General features: G+C 47.1%; 1 protein-coding gene across 1 annotated transcript in view; it reads right to left on the bottom strand.

Moving 5' to 3' along the window:
- Positions 1-17,010, bottom strand: part of TCF7L1 (transcription factor 7 like 1) — a 200,471-nt gene that overhangs the window by 28,149 nt on the left and 155,312 nt on the right. The window contains exon 4 of the mRNA XM_055399034.2: positions 1,143-1,226. Within this exon, the coding sequence (XP_055255009.2) occupies positions 1,143-1,226 (84 nt within the window). The remainder of the gene's footprint in view (positions 1-1,142; positions 1,227-17,010) is intronic.

Here is a 17,010-nt window from a genome sequence, read left to right as displayed (position 1 = left end):
TTCCTTCTCCTCAACTAAATTCTAAATTCTTCTTTAGGTTTAAAAAAAAACTATTATTTTTTATTGATGTATACTTGATAGGTGTGCTGTGTGCTCAGTTGCTCAGTCACGTCTGATTCTTTGAAACCATGGACTGTAGACCGCCAGATGCCTCTGACCGTGAGGTTTCCCAGGCAAGAATACTGGAGTGGGTTGCCATTTCCTCCTCCAGGGGATCTTCCTGACCCAGGGATCAAGCCCACATCTCTTGCATCTCCTGCACTGGATTCTAAGCTTTTAATGAAAAAAGACTGTCAGGAGATCTTAAAATAAGAGGAGATGAAATATGAATGAGATGAAATTCTACATCTGGGCTTTGCTTGCAAACAACCCAGCGTGGTGGAAGGGGGAGTGTGAGTGAGGAAAACCATTGAAGCTTTACAGAATTAAGTTTTAGACGCATCATATATTCCCAGGTCTCCCTTCTACCTGTGTGCTCTGTGTTTCTGAGACTCACTGCACTGGAACACTAGTCAGCTTGTGGGGCATGTGGGTTGCCCCAAGCTCCTAAGAAAGCCCAGGAAAGAGGGATACAGGGTCCTAGCTGGGAGCATCTCCTATCCTATCAACTTCAGTCTGTTGCAAGCCCTGAGGCGGGGAGACAGAGCCCATTGCGCCTCCTCCCTGGACCCTCCAGACCTTCCCTTGTGACCGTGTTGCCTCGGACATTGGTAGAAAGACATTGGTTGCCCCTGGGGATTTTTGTCTGCATATATTTTAATTAATTCTTTCCTATAACATCCTGTACAGAACAGCCTCTTCAACTGCTGCTGTGCAGCTCCGAAGAGGAGGTGAGGGCTGTGAACTGAGCCCTAGTGGGAGAGAGAGAACTGGGCTGCAGAGGTGGCGGGGCGGCGGCGGACCAATACCAGCCAGGGGCAGGGCTGGCATTTCTGATCACATGACATCCTGGGTGGTGACTGAGTGTGCCGAGGTGGTGGCGGTAGGGACATGCAAAGGCAGCGCTCTAATTGCTGCACTCCTGACCGTCCGGCTCACACACTTGGGGCAGTGCTGCTCGACCTTCCGGAAGGAGGAGGCAGTGATATGGGACAAGGTCAGTGAGAGTGCCCCTTCTGCGCTTTAAGAAGAAACAGACTTACCAAGTGTGCTGGGGACGGTGACCTGGTGTCCTTGACTGTGGCGCTGGCGGGGACATCGAGGAGTGGCCATTTCATCTGCAGGTACTACAGAGGGGACAGAAAACAATGTGGCTGGTGAGAGGGTGCCTGACAAGAGCTCCAAGTGAGCTGGGGCCAGGGGTTGGGGGGCAGACACCAAGCTTCGTTTGACCTGCATGCTCTTTACTGGGTCAATGTCCAGAGATCGGAACAGAGTAGAGCATACATCGACACCACTACCACCACCAGCCCCTCCATCACTTTGGGGTAAGCACATGACAGCACAACTAACCAAAGTATAATATTCAAAGACCCTACTCGTGAGAGTCATTAGGTGTGAGACAAGCAAGACTCATCAAGGGACCCAGGGCTCCAAGTTGGTGATCCTGCCTGTTCAGTTCCATCTCTCACAGCATCACACACAACACTCCCCAGGAAACAGCCTCTCCAGAGCAATCTGGGGAATGAAGGAATACAAACCATCTGCCTGACACCTCCAGGGTCCTGGGGAATATCTGTCCTTATTCAAGGATGTGGATCTTTACTTCGCTGTAGTGTTTCTCGATCTTGAAAAGATTTTCTAGTATCCTGCCCTCTCCCATGCATCACTGCAAAAACGCCAACCAAACCATTCCTAACACACTCACAAACACACTCACACATATACTTTAAATGAAAAGTGATCTCCTCAACGCCAGCCTAGTAGTCTTGGGCAAGAGACTGAGAAAGAGTGGGAAGAGAGGCAGTGAAGGGCTCTGGAGTCGGGTGTTCATGGGCTCAGGTTCTCACTCTGCTGATTATGCTGTGTAACCCTGGATAAGTCTCTTGACAACTCTGAACCTCAGTTTCTTCATCCATAGAGCAAGGCGATTATCACTAACTTGACAGGTTGTTGGAAGGATTAGGGACAATGTCAAGTCTTGAACACAGTCCTGTGCCCATGGATGGCGTTTGATAAATGGCAGCTATTATTTTCATAAGCAAGCCATTAATCTTTGCCGGGAGCAAAACATACATGCTGGCTTAGTGTCAACACTGATACGGTGCTTCTGGGCAGCAGACCAGCCATGCAGGCTCTTTGCAGAATTCTTGAGGTTACTTTGAAAATTTGAGCTCTCATGGGAAGTGATGGCTCCAGGAAGTGTTTCCCCAGGGAGAAAGAAAGAAGTCTTTGAATTACCCCCTTGCTTCAGTTTTGGGACTGGGGAATAAAATCATGATTTGGCCTTGAGCTCTGAGCACAGGTCAGGAAAGGAGGATGGGCAGTACCCCTTTGCTCTCCATCAACCACAAAAATATGCCTGAGAGGGCAGGGGCTGGACTTGCCACAAGGTGTCCACAGGCAGGAATCACAACCCAAGGACACATTAGCCAAGGCCCAGAGAGTGGACAGACAGCAGCTAGGGTGGGCCACGTGGGCCCGGCCGTGGGCGGTGGAAATGAATGGGGACCTCGTGAATAAGGACAGGTCCACTCTGAGCCCTCTGGTACCCTGCCTCTCCCCCTGAGTGTCATCTTTGTCCCTACCTTCTGCCGATCTTATCTGCTTCCTTCCTTCACACCCCAACTCATCTATTTCCCTTCTCAGAGCCTACATTTCCTAGATGAACTAACTGCGATTTATATGCCTCTGGCAAGTCAACGGCACTGGACAAATGTATCATTAGTAAAAACTCATTTCCTCAGTGAATAACAACATTTGTGCACCCTGACAGTTTTCACAGCAGACTTACATATGTAAAACAGTTTAATTTCCATGACAACTCTGCTATGACATGCTGGGGTGGCTGTCCTAATCTGCAAGACCAGCTAATGGAAGTAAATTCAGGATAGATGACTTGCCCACGTTATGAAGAGCTGGAGCTGAGGTCTCTTGACTTCAAATCCCACACTCTTCACCACAACATGATTCATAAAGTTTTTCTTAACACCATCTTCTGGAACATTCCACTGCCCCCCACAGCCTTTTCTTGGCTCTGATGGGTTTTTTTCTCTCCTTTTATGTCTCAAACAGGGCTGGCCACCCAGAAGCTGAATGAATACATACATGGCAATGTATGCCATGTCCCTCATGATTAGGGACTCTTGAGGTGGCTGGAGCTTGCATGTGAGTACTAATTATCACACTTGTTTCTTTACAACCACAAATACCAGGTAAAGTGTTCCAAATTTACCCCCCGCAACGTGAAACACCAGTGTTCCTAAAATCCATCAACTCTTCCTGCATCTGACTCCCTTTCTACAGTCACAAGGGTCAACACTGAACCCTCTTCACTCTTGTTGCTTTCCAGGGATGTTCTTAGACATGCATGGTGGGGTGGTCCAGAAGAATTGATCTGAATCCTGATTTGGGACAGTGCTGGAGTTTGGGCTCTTTAAGAATACTATCTGCTGATCTTACGGGCTGGTAGACATAGCAAGCTTGTAGGATTCTTGCAGTTTCTTAACTGTGGCACCACTGACATTTGGGGCTAAAGAATTCTTTGTAGTAGGGGCTGTCCTGTGCATTTGAAGATGTTTAGCAGCATCCCTGGCTTCTACCTACTGAATGCCAGTAGCACTCACTCTTCTGCCTGGTTATAATAACCGAAAATGTCTCCAGACTTTGCCAAATTTCTAGACTTCATCAAATATCTCTGGGAGGGGCAAAACTGCCTGTCTCTCTGTGTGTGTATTCTTTTTCATTATAGGTTATTATAAGATATTGAATACAATTCCCTGTGCTATACAGTAGGACTCTATTTTGTACATGGCAGTCTGTATTGGCTACTCCCAAATTCCTAATTTAGCCCTCTCCCACCCCCTTTCCCCTTTGGTGACCATAAGTTTATTTTCTATGTCTGTGAGTCTGTTTAGTTTTGTAAGTAAGTTCATTTGTATCATATTTTAGATTTCCGTATAAGTGATATCATATAGTATTTGTCTTTGTCTGAGTTGCTTCACTTACTATGATAGTATCTAAGGTCCATCTACATTGCTGCTGCTGCTGCTGCTGCTAAGTCACTTCAGTCGTGTCCGACTCTGTGTGACCCCATAGATGGAAGCCCACCAGGCTCCTCCGTCCCTGGGATTCTCCAGGCAAGAACACTGGAGTGGGTTGCCATTTCCTTCTCCAATGTGTGAAAGTGAAAAGTGAAAGTGAAGTCGCTCAGTCGTGTCCAACCCCCAGCGACCCCACGGACTGCAGCCCACCAGGCTCCTCCATCCATGGGATTTTCTAGGCAAGAGTACTGGAGTGGCTTGCCATTGCCTTCTCCGCTACATTGCTGCAGATAGCATTATTTTATTATTTTTTATGGCTGAGTAATATTTCATCACGGGCTTCTTAGGTGGCTCAGGTAAAGAGTCTGCCTGCCAAGAAGGAAGAGCAGGTTTGACCCCGGGTTGGAAAGATCCCCCGGAGAAGGAAATGGCAACCCACTCCAGTATTCTTGCCTAGAAAATCCCATGGACAGAGGAGCCTGGTTGGCTATAGTCCATGGGGCCAAAAAGAGTCAGACACAACTTAGCAACTAAAGAACAACAACAATATTCCATAGTGTATATATACCACATCCTCTTTATCCATTTATCTGTCATCGGATGTTAAGGTTGCTCCCGTGTCTTGGCTACTATAAACAGTGCTGCTATGAACATGGGGGTGCATGTATCTTTTCAAATTACAGTTTTCTCCAGCTATATGCATAGGAGTGGGATTGCTGGATCATAAGGTAACTCCGTTTTTAGTTTTTCCAGAGTGGCTGCTGCAACTTACATTCCCACCAACAGTGTAGGAGGGATCCCTTTCCCTCACACAGGGTCCACTCTCACTCACTAATTATAACTGAAACCTGGAAGCTTGGAGGGTGGCTAAAGATCTTTAGCCTGGTCCACCGCTGAAGTCTGGCTCCGTACAGATCAGTCAGGCAGGCGTGGAGAGGGGGTTCCGGGAATAGTATGCATCTTCCCAGGACCCTTCCAGCTTCAGCTGATCAGGGAGGTTGAGGGTGTGTCACATGGGTATGCCTTTGTTCAGAAACAGTTCATTCAAAAAGGTAGGGAAGTGGAGGGCTGTCATTTCTCTCTTTCTACTCTTTGGCTGTTTTTGTTTATGTATTTTTTTTAAGATTTTGAAACCAGTGGTGGGAGTAAGGAGTGGGGAGAGACCTGTAAGAGCTGGAGCCCTTGCAGCTTGGTGTCATGGAATATCTCTGCATCATAATTCTGAGGAAAGAAGCATTCTAAAGGGACAGCTGAGCTTCCCAGCACCACAGGTTGGGACAGAAGGAGCCAAAAACATCCCCTTGTAAGCCTTCCCAACTGCATCCCCAGACCTTTGGAGGTGGCTGTGCACTCCTGAATTCCTAAGTCAGGCTTAGCGCGATGTTCAGCGGAAATAAATCTCTCTTGGCTGTAATTCTCATGTGCTAGCGGCCAGCCCCATGGGGCTCATCACTCATTGGTGGAGAACATGTTCTTGGGGATTAAGAGATGTGTGGCTGAGCCTAGACGCTCTGCATAGTGATGGCATGTGGGCAAATGAAAACTGCTGGTTTCTCCAAGCCCAGCCTAGACTCCGTCCAACTGGCCACAGCTGGCTCCTGACCAGTGTATCATGGTCGGACTTCAGTACCTCCCTACTATGGGATGCTCACAGGGATGGAACACCAGGGACCTGTGGGGCCTCAATGTACTGATGGCCAAGCAACAGCAAGAGCCACTGCTTATGGGATAAGCACTCTCTTTTGAATCTCAAAAAAACAGAAAGAATGGTGAGGACCCAAATGGTGCGGACTGCTAACCCTCAATTTACAAATGCTACTTAACATGCCTCTGTGTGCAGTGATTCTTTGAGACAGGCCGTGTAGGCAGCTTCCCAATTTTATTGAATCTGGGAAACTCTTTTCCAGGTGTGAGGGCTCCATGGAACACACTTGAAGTTTTTTAAGTGTTTTTTTCAAAAATTTTGTTTTGGCCAGGCCGTGCTGCCTGTAGGATCTTAGTTCCCCACCTAGGGACTGAACCGGTGCCCCCGGCATTGGAAATGTGTAGTTTTAGCCACTGGACCACCAGGGAAGCTTCCTGTCTCTCCTTTTTTATAGTTGATTTACAGTGTTGCATCAGTTTCATATGTATAGCACAGTGATTCAGTTATACACACACATATACATATACATATATATAGATGTATATAGGAAGATCTGCTACTGTGGTATTGTGATTCAGTTAAGCAGAGTGAGGCTGTGATTTAGAACATGTCTTTATGTTAAGGAAGGATGATTCTATTCCTATTTTCAAATCTCTTTCCCTGAGACAGTTGTTGACTTCTCTTAGGATCTGCCGAAAAGGTGGTTTCTCTTACTTGATTCAGACTGGAGATTATACCTAGAAACAGATTTCCTTACATTGAAGCACCCTTGCATTCTCCAGGTAAATCCTATTCAATCACAGTGGCTTGTTTGTACTTGTATGTATTGTACAATGCTAAACATGAGTATTTTCAGATTTTTACTTCTATATTCTTAAGTGAGACTGAACAGTTTTCTTTCTTTCCTCCCTTTCTTTCTTCCTTCCTTCCTGATGTCTTTATCAAATGTTGCTATCAGCACTGCCTGACTGTGGACTTGGTCGCATCTGACTCTTTGCGACCCAATGGGCTGTAGCCCGCCTGGTTCCTCTGTCCACGGAATTCTCCAGGCAAGAATACTGGAGTGGGTTACCACGCCCTTCTCCAGGAGACCTTCCTGACCAGCGATCGAACCTGCGTCTCTTACGTCATTGGCAGGCAGGTTCTTTACCATTAATGCCACCTGGGAAGCCCCGCTATCAGTGTTATTTTGGCCTTATTATTTATAAGGGGTGCTCCTGCTCTTTTTCTGAATGTTCTGGGATCCTTTCAGTGTCTCGGGCCCCTCCCCAGGCCTCTCTGTGTGGGGATATCCCTTGGCCAGGTGGGCAGGGGCTTCCTTGGTGGCTCAGACAGTAAAGAATCCACCTGCAATGTAGGAGACCTGAGTTCTATCCCTGAGTTGGGAAGATTCCCATGTCAACCCAATATTCTTTCCTAGGAAATCCTAGGGACAGAGGAGCCTGGTGGGCTACAGTCCATGAGGTCACAAACAGTCAGTCACAACTGAGCGACTAAGCACAGCACAGGTGGGCAGTTTCCGCTCAGGTCCAACCTGGGGAAGGGTCCCTGTGTAGGGTCTCTCACTGGAGAACCGGAGCCCTCCTCCTGGAGGGAGGTGGAGCGCTGGGCCCGCAGAACCGTGTTGTGCCTGGAGACTGTGCAGCAGATTAATTGCAGCTGTGCCCTGGAATTTCCCCAGCACACAAATCTTCATGATGTAAAACAGCTGGGAGGAAATCCCAGCATGCCCTGTCCAGAGGCAGAACTGCCAATGAGCTCTGGAGATTAACCCTCTGCCTCCCGGAAGGTAGGGACAGCCCCTTCCCCAGCCAGGCCCCCCAGTTCCAAACTTGCTGTGATGGAGACAGGATACTTCAGGACTCTTGACAACGCCCATATTCTCCCTGTCTTAAGTGTTCTCACAGAAAACCCTGTAAGCAGGTAAGGCAAGAGAGGAAGCAAAGCCTCATGGTACAGACGCAACATCAGTGTTCCCAGTTAGGGGCTCCTTATAGCCGGAAGCCAGAAGGCAAGTCAGCTCCACTCCCCAGAATCCCTCCTCTTGTCCTTGGGGGGAGGGACAGACTTGGCACAGAAAGAAAGGGCCCCTGTCTCTACCTTTCCTGTCTCATGGTTTTCATGTGTTGGAGCAGAAGCTCATCAGCTTAGATGACCAGTCTTTCCTGCCTCTCTGGTCCCTCATGGTGAATGAAGAAGATTCTGGGACACTAGAATTGGGCGCCTTTTAATACAGAAAAGACCTCCCCAAGCCTTCCTCCCAGATCATATGGTGGGCCAGCCACCCAGGAACACAGGCCAGAGACCGAACCCTGAAGGCAGATGGCCATCCACCCTACAGTGACAAGGACACCATGAAAAACACTCTCTGATTCCTTTTAAAGGTGATTTTTAACATCAAGAATTGTATTATAGGGATTTCCCTGGGAGTCCAGTGGCTAAGATACTGCACTCCCAAAGCAGGATGCCTGGGTTTGATCTCTGGTCAGGGAACTAGATCCCACACACTGCAACTAACAGTATGCATGCTGTAACAAAAGAAATACAAGCTGGATTTAGAGAAGGCAGAGGAATCAGAGATCAAATTGTCAACATCTGCTGGATTACAGTGGAGAAGGCAATAGCACCCCACTCCAGTATTCTTGCCTGGAAAATCCCATGGACAGAGGAGCTTGGTAGGCTGCAGTCCGTGGGGTTGCTAAGAGTTGGACGTGACTGAGCGACTTCACTTTCACGCATTGGAGAAGGAAATGGCAGCCCACTCCAGTGTTCTTGCCTGGAGAATCCCAGGGATGGGGGAGCCTGGTGGGCTGCCGTCTATGGAGTCGCACAGAGTCAGACACGACTGAAGTGACTTAGCAGCAGTACCAGCTGGACATAGAAAAAGCAAGAGAATGCCATAAAAACATCTACTTCTGCTTCAATGACTATGCTAAAGCCTTTGACTATATGGATGCTAAAGCCTTTGACTATATGGCTGACACCAGACTGTGGAAAAATTCTTAAAGAGATGGGAATACCAGACCACCTTACCAGCATTCTGAGAAACCAGTATGCAGGTCAAGAAACAACAGAACAAGACATGGAACAATGGACTGGTTCCAAATTGGGAAAGGAGTACGTCCAGGCTATATATTGTCAGCCTGCTTGTTGAACTTACATGAGGAGTTCCGTTCCTTCGCTCACTCGTGTCTGACTCTTTGCGACCCCGTGGACTGTAGCCTACCAGGCTTCTCGATTCTCCAGGCAAGAATACTGGAGTGGGTTACTGTTTCCTTCTCCAGGGGATCTTCCCGACCCAGGGATCGAACCCGGGTCTCCCGCATTGGAGGCAGACACTTTAACCTCTGAGCCACCAGGTACATTATGCGAAATGCTGGGCTAGATGAAGCACAAGCTGGAATCAAGACTTCCGGGAGAAATATCAATAACCTCAGACATGCAGATGACACCACCGTAATGCCAGAAAGTGGAGAAGAACTAAAGAGTCTCTTGATGAAGGCGCATGAGAAGAGTGAAAAAGTTGGCTTAAAACCCAACATTCAAAAAACAAAGATCATGGCATCCAGTCTCATCATTTCATGGCAAACAGATGAGGGAAAAAATGGAAACAGTGACAGATTTTATTTTCTTAGGCTCCAAAATCATTGTGGATGGTGATTGCGGCCAAAAGACGTTTGCTCCTTGGAAGAAAAGCTATGACAAACCTAGACATTTTATTAAAAAGCAGAGACATCACTTTGCCAACAAAGGTCCATATATCAAAACTATGGTTTTTCCAGTAATCATGTATGGATGTGAGAGTTGGACCATAAAGAAGGCTGAGCGCAGAAGAATTGATGGTTTCAAATTGTGGTGCTGCAGAAGACTTTTGAGAGTCCCTTGGACAGCAAGGAGATCAAACCAGTCAATGTTAAAGGAAATCAACCCTGAATATTCATTGGAAGGACTGATGCTGAAGCTGAAGCTGCAGTACTCTGGCCACCTTATGCGAAGAGCCGATTCATTGGAAAAGACCCTGATGCTGGGAAAGATTGAGGGCAGGAGGAGAAGTGGGTGACAGAGGATGAGATGGTTGAGTGGCATCATTGACTCAATGGACATGAGTTTGAGCACCCTCCAGGAGATAGTGAAGGACAGGGAAACCTGGCGTGCTGCAATTCATAGGGTTGCAAAGAGTCAGACATGACTGAGCAACTGAACAACAACAAAACTAAAAAAAGATCCCACACGCCACAGTGGAAGATCAAAGATCCTGAGTACTACAACCAAGACCTGGCACAGCTGAATTAAAAAAAAAGTCACTGAAAAAGATAAAATGAAAGTAGTAGAAAAACTGGCTTCCTCAGTGGCTCAGTGGTAAAGAATATGCCTGCAATGCAGGAGACACTGGAGACCCAGGTTTGATTGTTGGGTTGGAAGATCCCCTGGAGGAGGAAATGGCAACCCACTCCAGTATTCTTGACTGTAAAGTCCCATGGACAGAGGAGCCTGGTGGGCTATACTCCATGGGGTTGCAAAGAATCAGACACGATTGAGTGACTGAGCATGCATTAGAAGAACTGGTTCCCAAACTTGATGGATTAGACAGTTTCAGGAGCAAAGTATAAAAAAGGTTTACACTCTTATCACTTATTTCCTTTATCTATAGATGAGTAGTTTCTGTATCTGCTTAATTTTCTGAATAGCACGAAACCCCCAATACGATCACCATTTTTGGTTTTGGTCAAATGTAGATGGCTGTGTTCCTTCTTGAAGTTTTGTTGATAGGTGAGTTGTTACAAATAAATCCAATTAATAAATCTATAAAGCCCTATGATAAGTGACTTTTCAATTTAATACGACAGACCCAATTTTCCTTGGAAAAGTTATTTAGAACTACATTTGGCTAGTGTTTTAAGCCAGGAAAGGGAATTTTGTCTCTCCAACACCTGTCACAGCAACTTAGTCAATAAATATTTTTGGAGCCCCTCTGCACTGGCAGCACAGGGGCTCCAAGAACATTCCATGACTATAAACTAAAAAATAAGAGTGGGCTGGCTGGGTTTCAGTTTCCCCATAAGTACCCATTTCCTGCCCTTTCCCCAAATAATTCCCCTTCTTTCCAGAATGGCCTCAAACTATTCTCTTCCCCTCCCAATTCAGAGAATCTGGCCAGTTTGCCTACCAGATTTTTTTCCCCCCTTTTTGACCACACCTTGTAGCACGTGTGATCTCAGTTCCCCAACCAGGGATCAAACCAGTGTCCCCTACATTGCAAGCACAGATTCTTAACCACTGGACCGCCAGGGAACTCCCAAGTGACAGATTTTATTTTCTTGGGCTGAAAAATCACTGCTGATGGTGACTGCAGCCATGAGATAAAAAGATGCTTGCATCTTGGAAGAAAGGCTTTGACAACCCTGGACAGCGTGTTAAAAAGCAGAGACATCACTTTGCCAACAAAGGTTCATATAATCAAAGCTATATTTTTTTCCAGTAGTCATGTACAGATATGAGAGTTGGACCATAAAGAAGGCTGAGTGCCAAAGAATTGATGCTTTTGAACTGTGGTGCTGGAGAAGACTTTTGGGAGTCCCTTGGACAGCAAGAAGATCAAACCAGTCAGTACGAATGACTGATGCTGAAGCTCCAATACTCTGGCTACTTGATGCGAAGAGCCAACTTATCGGAAAAGACCCCGATGCTGGGAAAGATTGAGGGCAGGAGAAGGGGATGACAGAGGATGAGATGGTTAGACAGTATCATTGACTCAATGGACACTGAGCAAACTCCAGGTGATACTGGAGGACAGAGGAGCCTGACGTATTGCAGTCCATGGGGTTGCAAAGAGGCAGACAGGACCTAGCAACTGAACAACACCAGAGCTGAAGAAAGTTGTTTTAAAAAATATCTCCACCAGAGGCCACTTTCTAGTGGTGAAAGGACAGAGCACAAAAGGTGAGGGAGCAGGGTTCCAGGCTCTCTCTAATCTCTCTGAACTAGGTTGTCTCACCTTTTAAAATGAGACTGTTTCCCTTCATCAGCCTGAAGGTTTGGACCCAAACCAGATGGCCTTCTATGGAAGAGCGATCAAATGCTTGTCTAAAGCCTAGGGGGTGCCTGGGAGTGGAGCCTGAGTTGAGGGGCTCAATGGATGCAGAACTTGGGAAATCTGACCCCCACTTCCGAGCTGTGTTCCTGAGGACGTTTCTTGACCTTGAATGACCTCTGCTTTCTCTCCAGTAAAATGGGAATAAAGGGTTTTTTATTTACAGGAATGGTCACCCAGGAGAGGACCAAGGTCGGGCACATGACACGCTCTCAGGAAATATGTGTTTAGTCACTAAAATGTAGTAATTTTTGTGCAATGAGCCTCTTACCTGCACTTTTCCCAGGGGCAGGGAAGAGCTAATTAATAGGGTTCAGCTCCTCACTCATCTCCGGGTGCTCTGAGGGGAGAGATCCTGTACGGGTAAACGTTTAACAACTGGCTGTCTAAGCGAAAACAGAAAGATGAAGCCTGCTTTGCAGCACTTGCTGGTATTCATAGTGAAAATCTTCCCACTGGGGCTGACTGTGAGCTCTCACGGTGAGTCGCCAACTTCAGCGTTGGGAAGAGATGTTTTGACTGGCTGGGGCAACACCAGAGCCTGCGGGCAGGAAAAGCTGAGGGAGTCTCAGGTCTGCCCCAACTGGCTGGGGCTGCTGGCTGTGTCCACAGGTGGTGGGAGGCTGCCATGTGTGGTTCTCAGCTGAAGTGGTCTTGAGGGAGAGTGGGACACTCAACCAGGCATGTCTTCCTGACTGCAGTGTCCTCCTTCTGGAGGGAGCAGGGGAACTCTGTCCCCAGAGCTGCGGGGGCTCCGACTCTGTGGTAAAGGGGCTCCTGGGACGGAGACCTGGGCTTTCCAGAAAAGTCAGAGTCAAACTGCTTTTGGGTCCTCATTTCCAAGTCTGGAGTTACGCGCCTCCTATGTCCTGTGTACCCTCTTGCAGTGGCTTTGACCTTGGGTCTGCTGGGCCCAGGAAGCTTCCCCGGTGGCTCAGCAGTAAAGAATTTGCCTGCAATGCAGGAGCCACAGGAGATGTGGGTTCAACCCCTGGGCTGGGAAGATTCCCTGGAGGAGGGCATGACTACCCACTCCAGTATTCTTGCCTGGAGAACCCCATGGACAGAGGAGCCTGGCAGGCTACAATCCATGGTGTCGCAAAGAGCCTGACACAACCAAAGCGACTTAGCATGCATGCATGCTGCTGGGCCCAGGCAGTTTCTGTGCTCACTGCCTGACAATGGATACATCATAGAGAAAGAAGCTTCTTCACGGGGACTTGTGTTGAAGACCTGGCCATCTGTTCCGTGGGCCGACTCCTGCCTGACCCCTTCTCCTCTCCCTTCTGGCTCTGGTCTTGTTGTGGCCACGTCTGGTATATACTGACAGCGCACCCCGCCTCCAGGTACAATCATCTGCTATGGCCCTGCTATGGCCTCGGCCCTTGCACCACCATCATGTGCGCCTGGGTGATCACACATCTGCACACACAGAGCTGCCTCATTCTGTTAGCGGCCCATGTTGTCCAGAGCATGAAGGTAACACAACCTTCTAACCGGCTGCATAGTCATAGACATACAGGCACTTCCCAGTCGTTTGCCACCATGAATATCCTCATCACATGTCTGAGAACAGTTGTAGGATCTATTTCCAGTTGTGAGGGAACTGCTAGGTCAAAGGTATGCACCTTTGGCTTTTTTAAAAAATATTTATTTTATTTGGCTACTCCGTATCTTAGTTGCAGCACATAGGATCTCTTAATTGTGGCATGTGGGATCTAGTTCCTGGACCAGGGATCAAAACCTGGTCCTCTGAACTGGGAGCACAGAGTCTTAGCCACTGGACCAGCAGGGAAGTCCCTGGACACCTGGCTTTTGGAGAGTATTACCAAAGACCTCCCTGTCTACACCCTTACCAGGAATGCACAAGCGAACTCATCTCCCCAAGCCCCTGCCCACATAGTGTTATTCAATGTAATGATCTTTGCCAGGTGGACAGGTGAAAAACAGGAGCTCACCATAGTTTCCATTTGCATTTCTCTTATAAGGGAGGCTGGGAATTGTCATCTGGACAGGTACTGATTTGAAGGACTGTGCAGCCGAAAAGGGCTTTACAGTCAATGGGGGTGGGTGGGGCAGGGGCAGCGAAAAGGTAAGAGTGCGAAATGAGCAGGTGCAGAGGCAGGTGGGAGGAGGCCTAGGAGCAGGGTCCTGGGGGTCCTCGTAATTCCAGAGAACTGTGCAGTCTTTGTCGTATTCAAATTTCACTAGGGAGGGAGGAGGGCAGGTCTGATGGGAGCCGAGGGCGTGTTCCGTGGGGTGTGGATGTGTGCAAAGGCAGAGGGCAGCCCAGGAAGCCTCTGCCACTTCCACTTCCCACCCATCTCATCACTACCAGGCCCCTGATGACCTGAGAAAGAAAATAAAGGCAACTGGCTTTTGATCTGCCAAATCCTATGGACATTTCTGGGGAAGCACATTTCCTGCCTGTAAGCCCTCTCCCAGTTTGTCTCCTGTGGTTCTAGGCTGTGTGCCCCCTGGTTGGTCTATACCTACTGACTTACATAAATGTCTTGGGCAAACTGTTCAGTGAGAGAAGCCAGCTGTGGAACCCAGAAGGAGAGTCACTGAAATGTTCTCACTGGGTTTTAGCATTCTGGGCAATTTTACTTTCTTCTTTGTGCTTTTCTTACTCATTTGATATTTCCACAAAGCCTGGCAGGTGTGGTCCATGGGGTCGCAAAGAGTCAGACATGACTAGCAACTAACCACAGCACAGCATGCAGCATATAGTATACTACTGAAATAGTAAGAAAAGCTATGAAAATAATAGCAACTCTAGATTATTTTCATCCACCCAAACTGCACCTTCAGTTTCCCCAACTAGAAACCCCCAAATCACCAACTTAATGTCTTCAGCTACTTCCCCTTATCTCCTGTTGGCCACCAAGTTCCATGGATCCTGAGCATCTTTCTAGATTCCAGGGTTCAGGTCCTCGCTATTTCATAGCTAGGCCACTGCAGGATCTGGCTCCTGTTCAGTGCTTGCTCCACTATCCAGGAGGCGGGCCTTCTCAGGTGGCCAATGGTAAAGAACCCTGCTGCCGATGCCGGAGACCCAAGTTCAATCCCCGGGTCGGGAAGATCCACTGGAGGAAGAAATGGCAATCCTCTCCAATATTCTTGCCAGGATAATTGCATGGACAGAGAAAGGGGTGAGGTGTGGGCTGCAGGTCATTTGGCCCCAGACTGACAAAAATGTCTTGTCCACATCAAAGAACAGGTTGTTGGATGGAGATTAAGGGGTCCCAGTCCTCTTCCACAGTGTCACCAATGCTTCTATCTCTCTACCCATCTCTTCCAGCTCACCCTTCATTGGCCCTCCAGAAATATCTTTCTAAAACATTTTCAGTGCCCATAAATGCGTCCTTAGTTGTGTCTGACTCTTTGTGAACCCATGGGCTGTAGCCCACCAGGTTCCTATATCCATGGGATTTCCCAGGCAAGAATACTGGAATGCGTTGCCATTCCCTTCTCCAGGGGATCATTCTGACCCAGGGATCGAACCCAGGTCTCCTGCACTGCAGGCAGATTCTTTACTGTCTGAGCCACCAGGGAAGCCTTCTAAAACATAAAACTATGCTATTTAAAACTAGCAGGCGGCTTCTCATTGTTATAGAACTGCCTACTTGTACTTATAAAACTGACCAAGAGGCAGCAAAAGCTCTGTGCAAAACACTCCATAAATGTTTAATGGTTACCTCCCCTATCAGGTGGTGGTTTATGTGCATGATATGTCACAGGGGAGATTTTTTTTAAAGGTGTATAAACAACTGGAATATAAGTCAGCAGATGACAGGTTCAGAGAAAAGGATTGCAGTGGGCAGGATTCTCATGGAAACACTGAAGACTTCACAAAGGAGATGGCATCTGAGCTGGGGCATGCAGGCAGAATACACTTCTGCAGTCACTTACTTGTGAAAGCACTTTAGTTAATTCATTTGATCTTGCTGACCCCTTGATTTGGATAAAGTATATACTATCATTCTCATTTTAAAGATGGAGAGGGACATTCCTGGCGATCCAGTGGTTAAGACTCTGAGCTCTCAATGCAGAGGGTGAGGGTTCAATCCCTTGGGGAACTAAGATCCTGCATGCTATGTGGTACTGCCAAATTTTTTTTTTGCCACTTTATTTTTTAATTGAAGGATAATTACTTTATAGAATTTTGCTGTTTTCTGTCAAACATCAACAAGAATCAGCCATAGGTACACCCATGTCCCCTCCCTCCCCTCCAGAGCCTCCCTCCCCATGCCACCCCTCTAGATTTTCACAGAGGTCCTGTTTGAGTTCCCTGAGTCATACAGCAAGTTCCCATTGGCTAGCTATTTCACATATGGTATTGTAAATTTCCATGTTACTCTCTCCATACATCTCACCCTTTCCCTCCTTCCTCCTGCTGTGTCCACAGATCTGTTCTCTCCATTGCTGCCCTAAAACTAAATTCACCCGTGCCATCTTTCTAGATTCTATATATACGTGTCAGTATACGGTATTTATATTTCTCTTTCTGACTTACTTCACTCTGTATGGTAAGTTCTAGACTCAAATGTATTCCTTTTTATGGCTGAGTAGTATTCCATTGTATATATGTACCACTGCTTCTTTATCCATTCATCTGTCGATGGACATCTAGGTTGCTTCCATGTTCTAGCTATTGTAAATAATGCTGCAATGAACACTGGGATACATGTGTCTTTTCCAATTTTGGTTTCTTTGGGGTATACGTCTAGGAGTGGGATTGCTGGCTCATATGGTGGTTTTATTCCTAGCTTTTTTTTATTTAAAAGAATCTCCATACCATCTTCCATAAAGACAGTGTCAACTTACATTCCCACCAGCAATGCAAGAGGGTTCCCTTTTCTCCACACCCTCTCCAGCATTTATTATTTGTAGACTTTTTGATGATGGTCATTCTGACTGGTGTGAGCTGGTATCTCATTGTAGTTTTGATTTGCATTTCTCTAATGATGAGCGATGTTGAGCATCTTTTCATGTGTTTGTTAGTCATCCGTATGTTTTCTTTGGAGAAACGTCTGTTTAGGTCTTTTTCCCATTTTATGATTGGGTTGTTTGTTTTTCCGGTATTGAGTTGTATGAGCTGCTTGTATATTTTGAAAATTAATTTTTTG

This window comes from Moschus berezovskii, chromosome 11, assembly GCF_049115385.1.
Source record: "Moschus berezovskii isolate FMDL1 chromosome 11, NW_MosBer_1.0, whole genome shotgun sequence".
Lineage (NCBI taxonomy): Eukaryota > Metazoa > Chordata > Mammalia > Artiodactyla > Moschidae > Moschus > Moschus berezovskii.
Note: the sequence above shows the minus strand (reverse complement) of the source record. Positions and strands in the feature narration are given on the sequence as shown.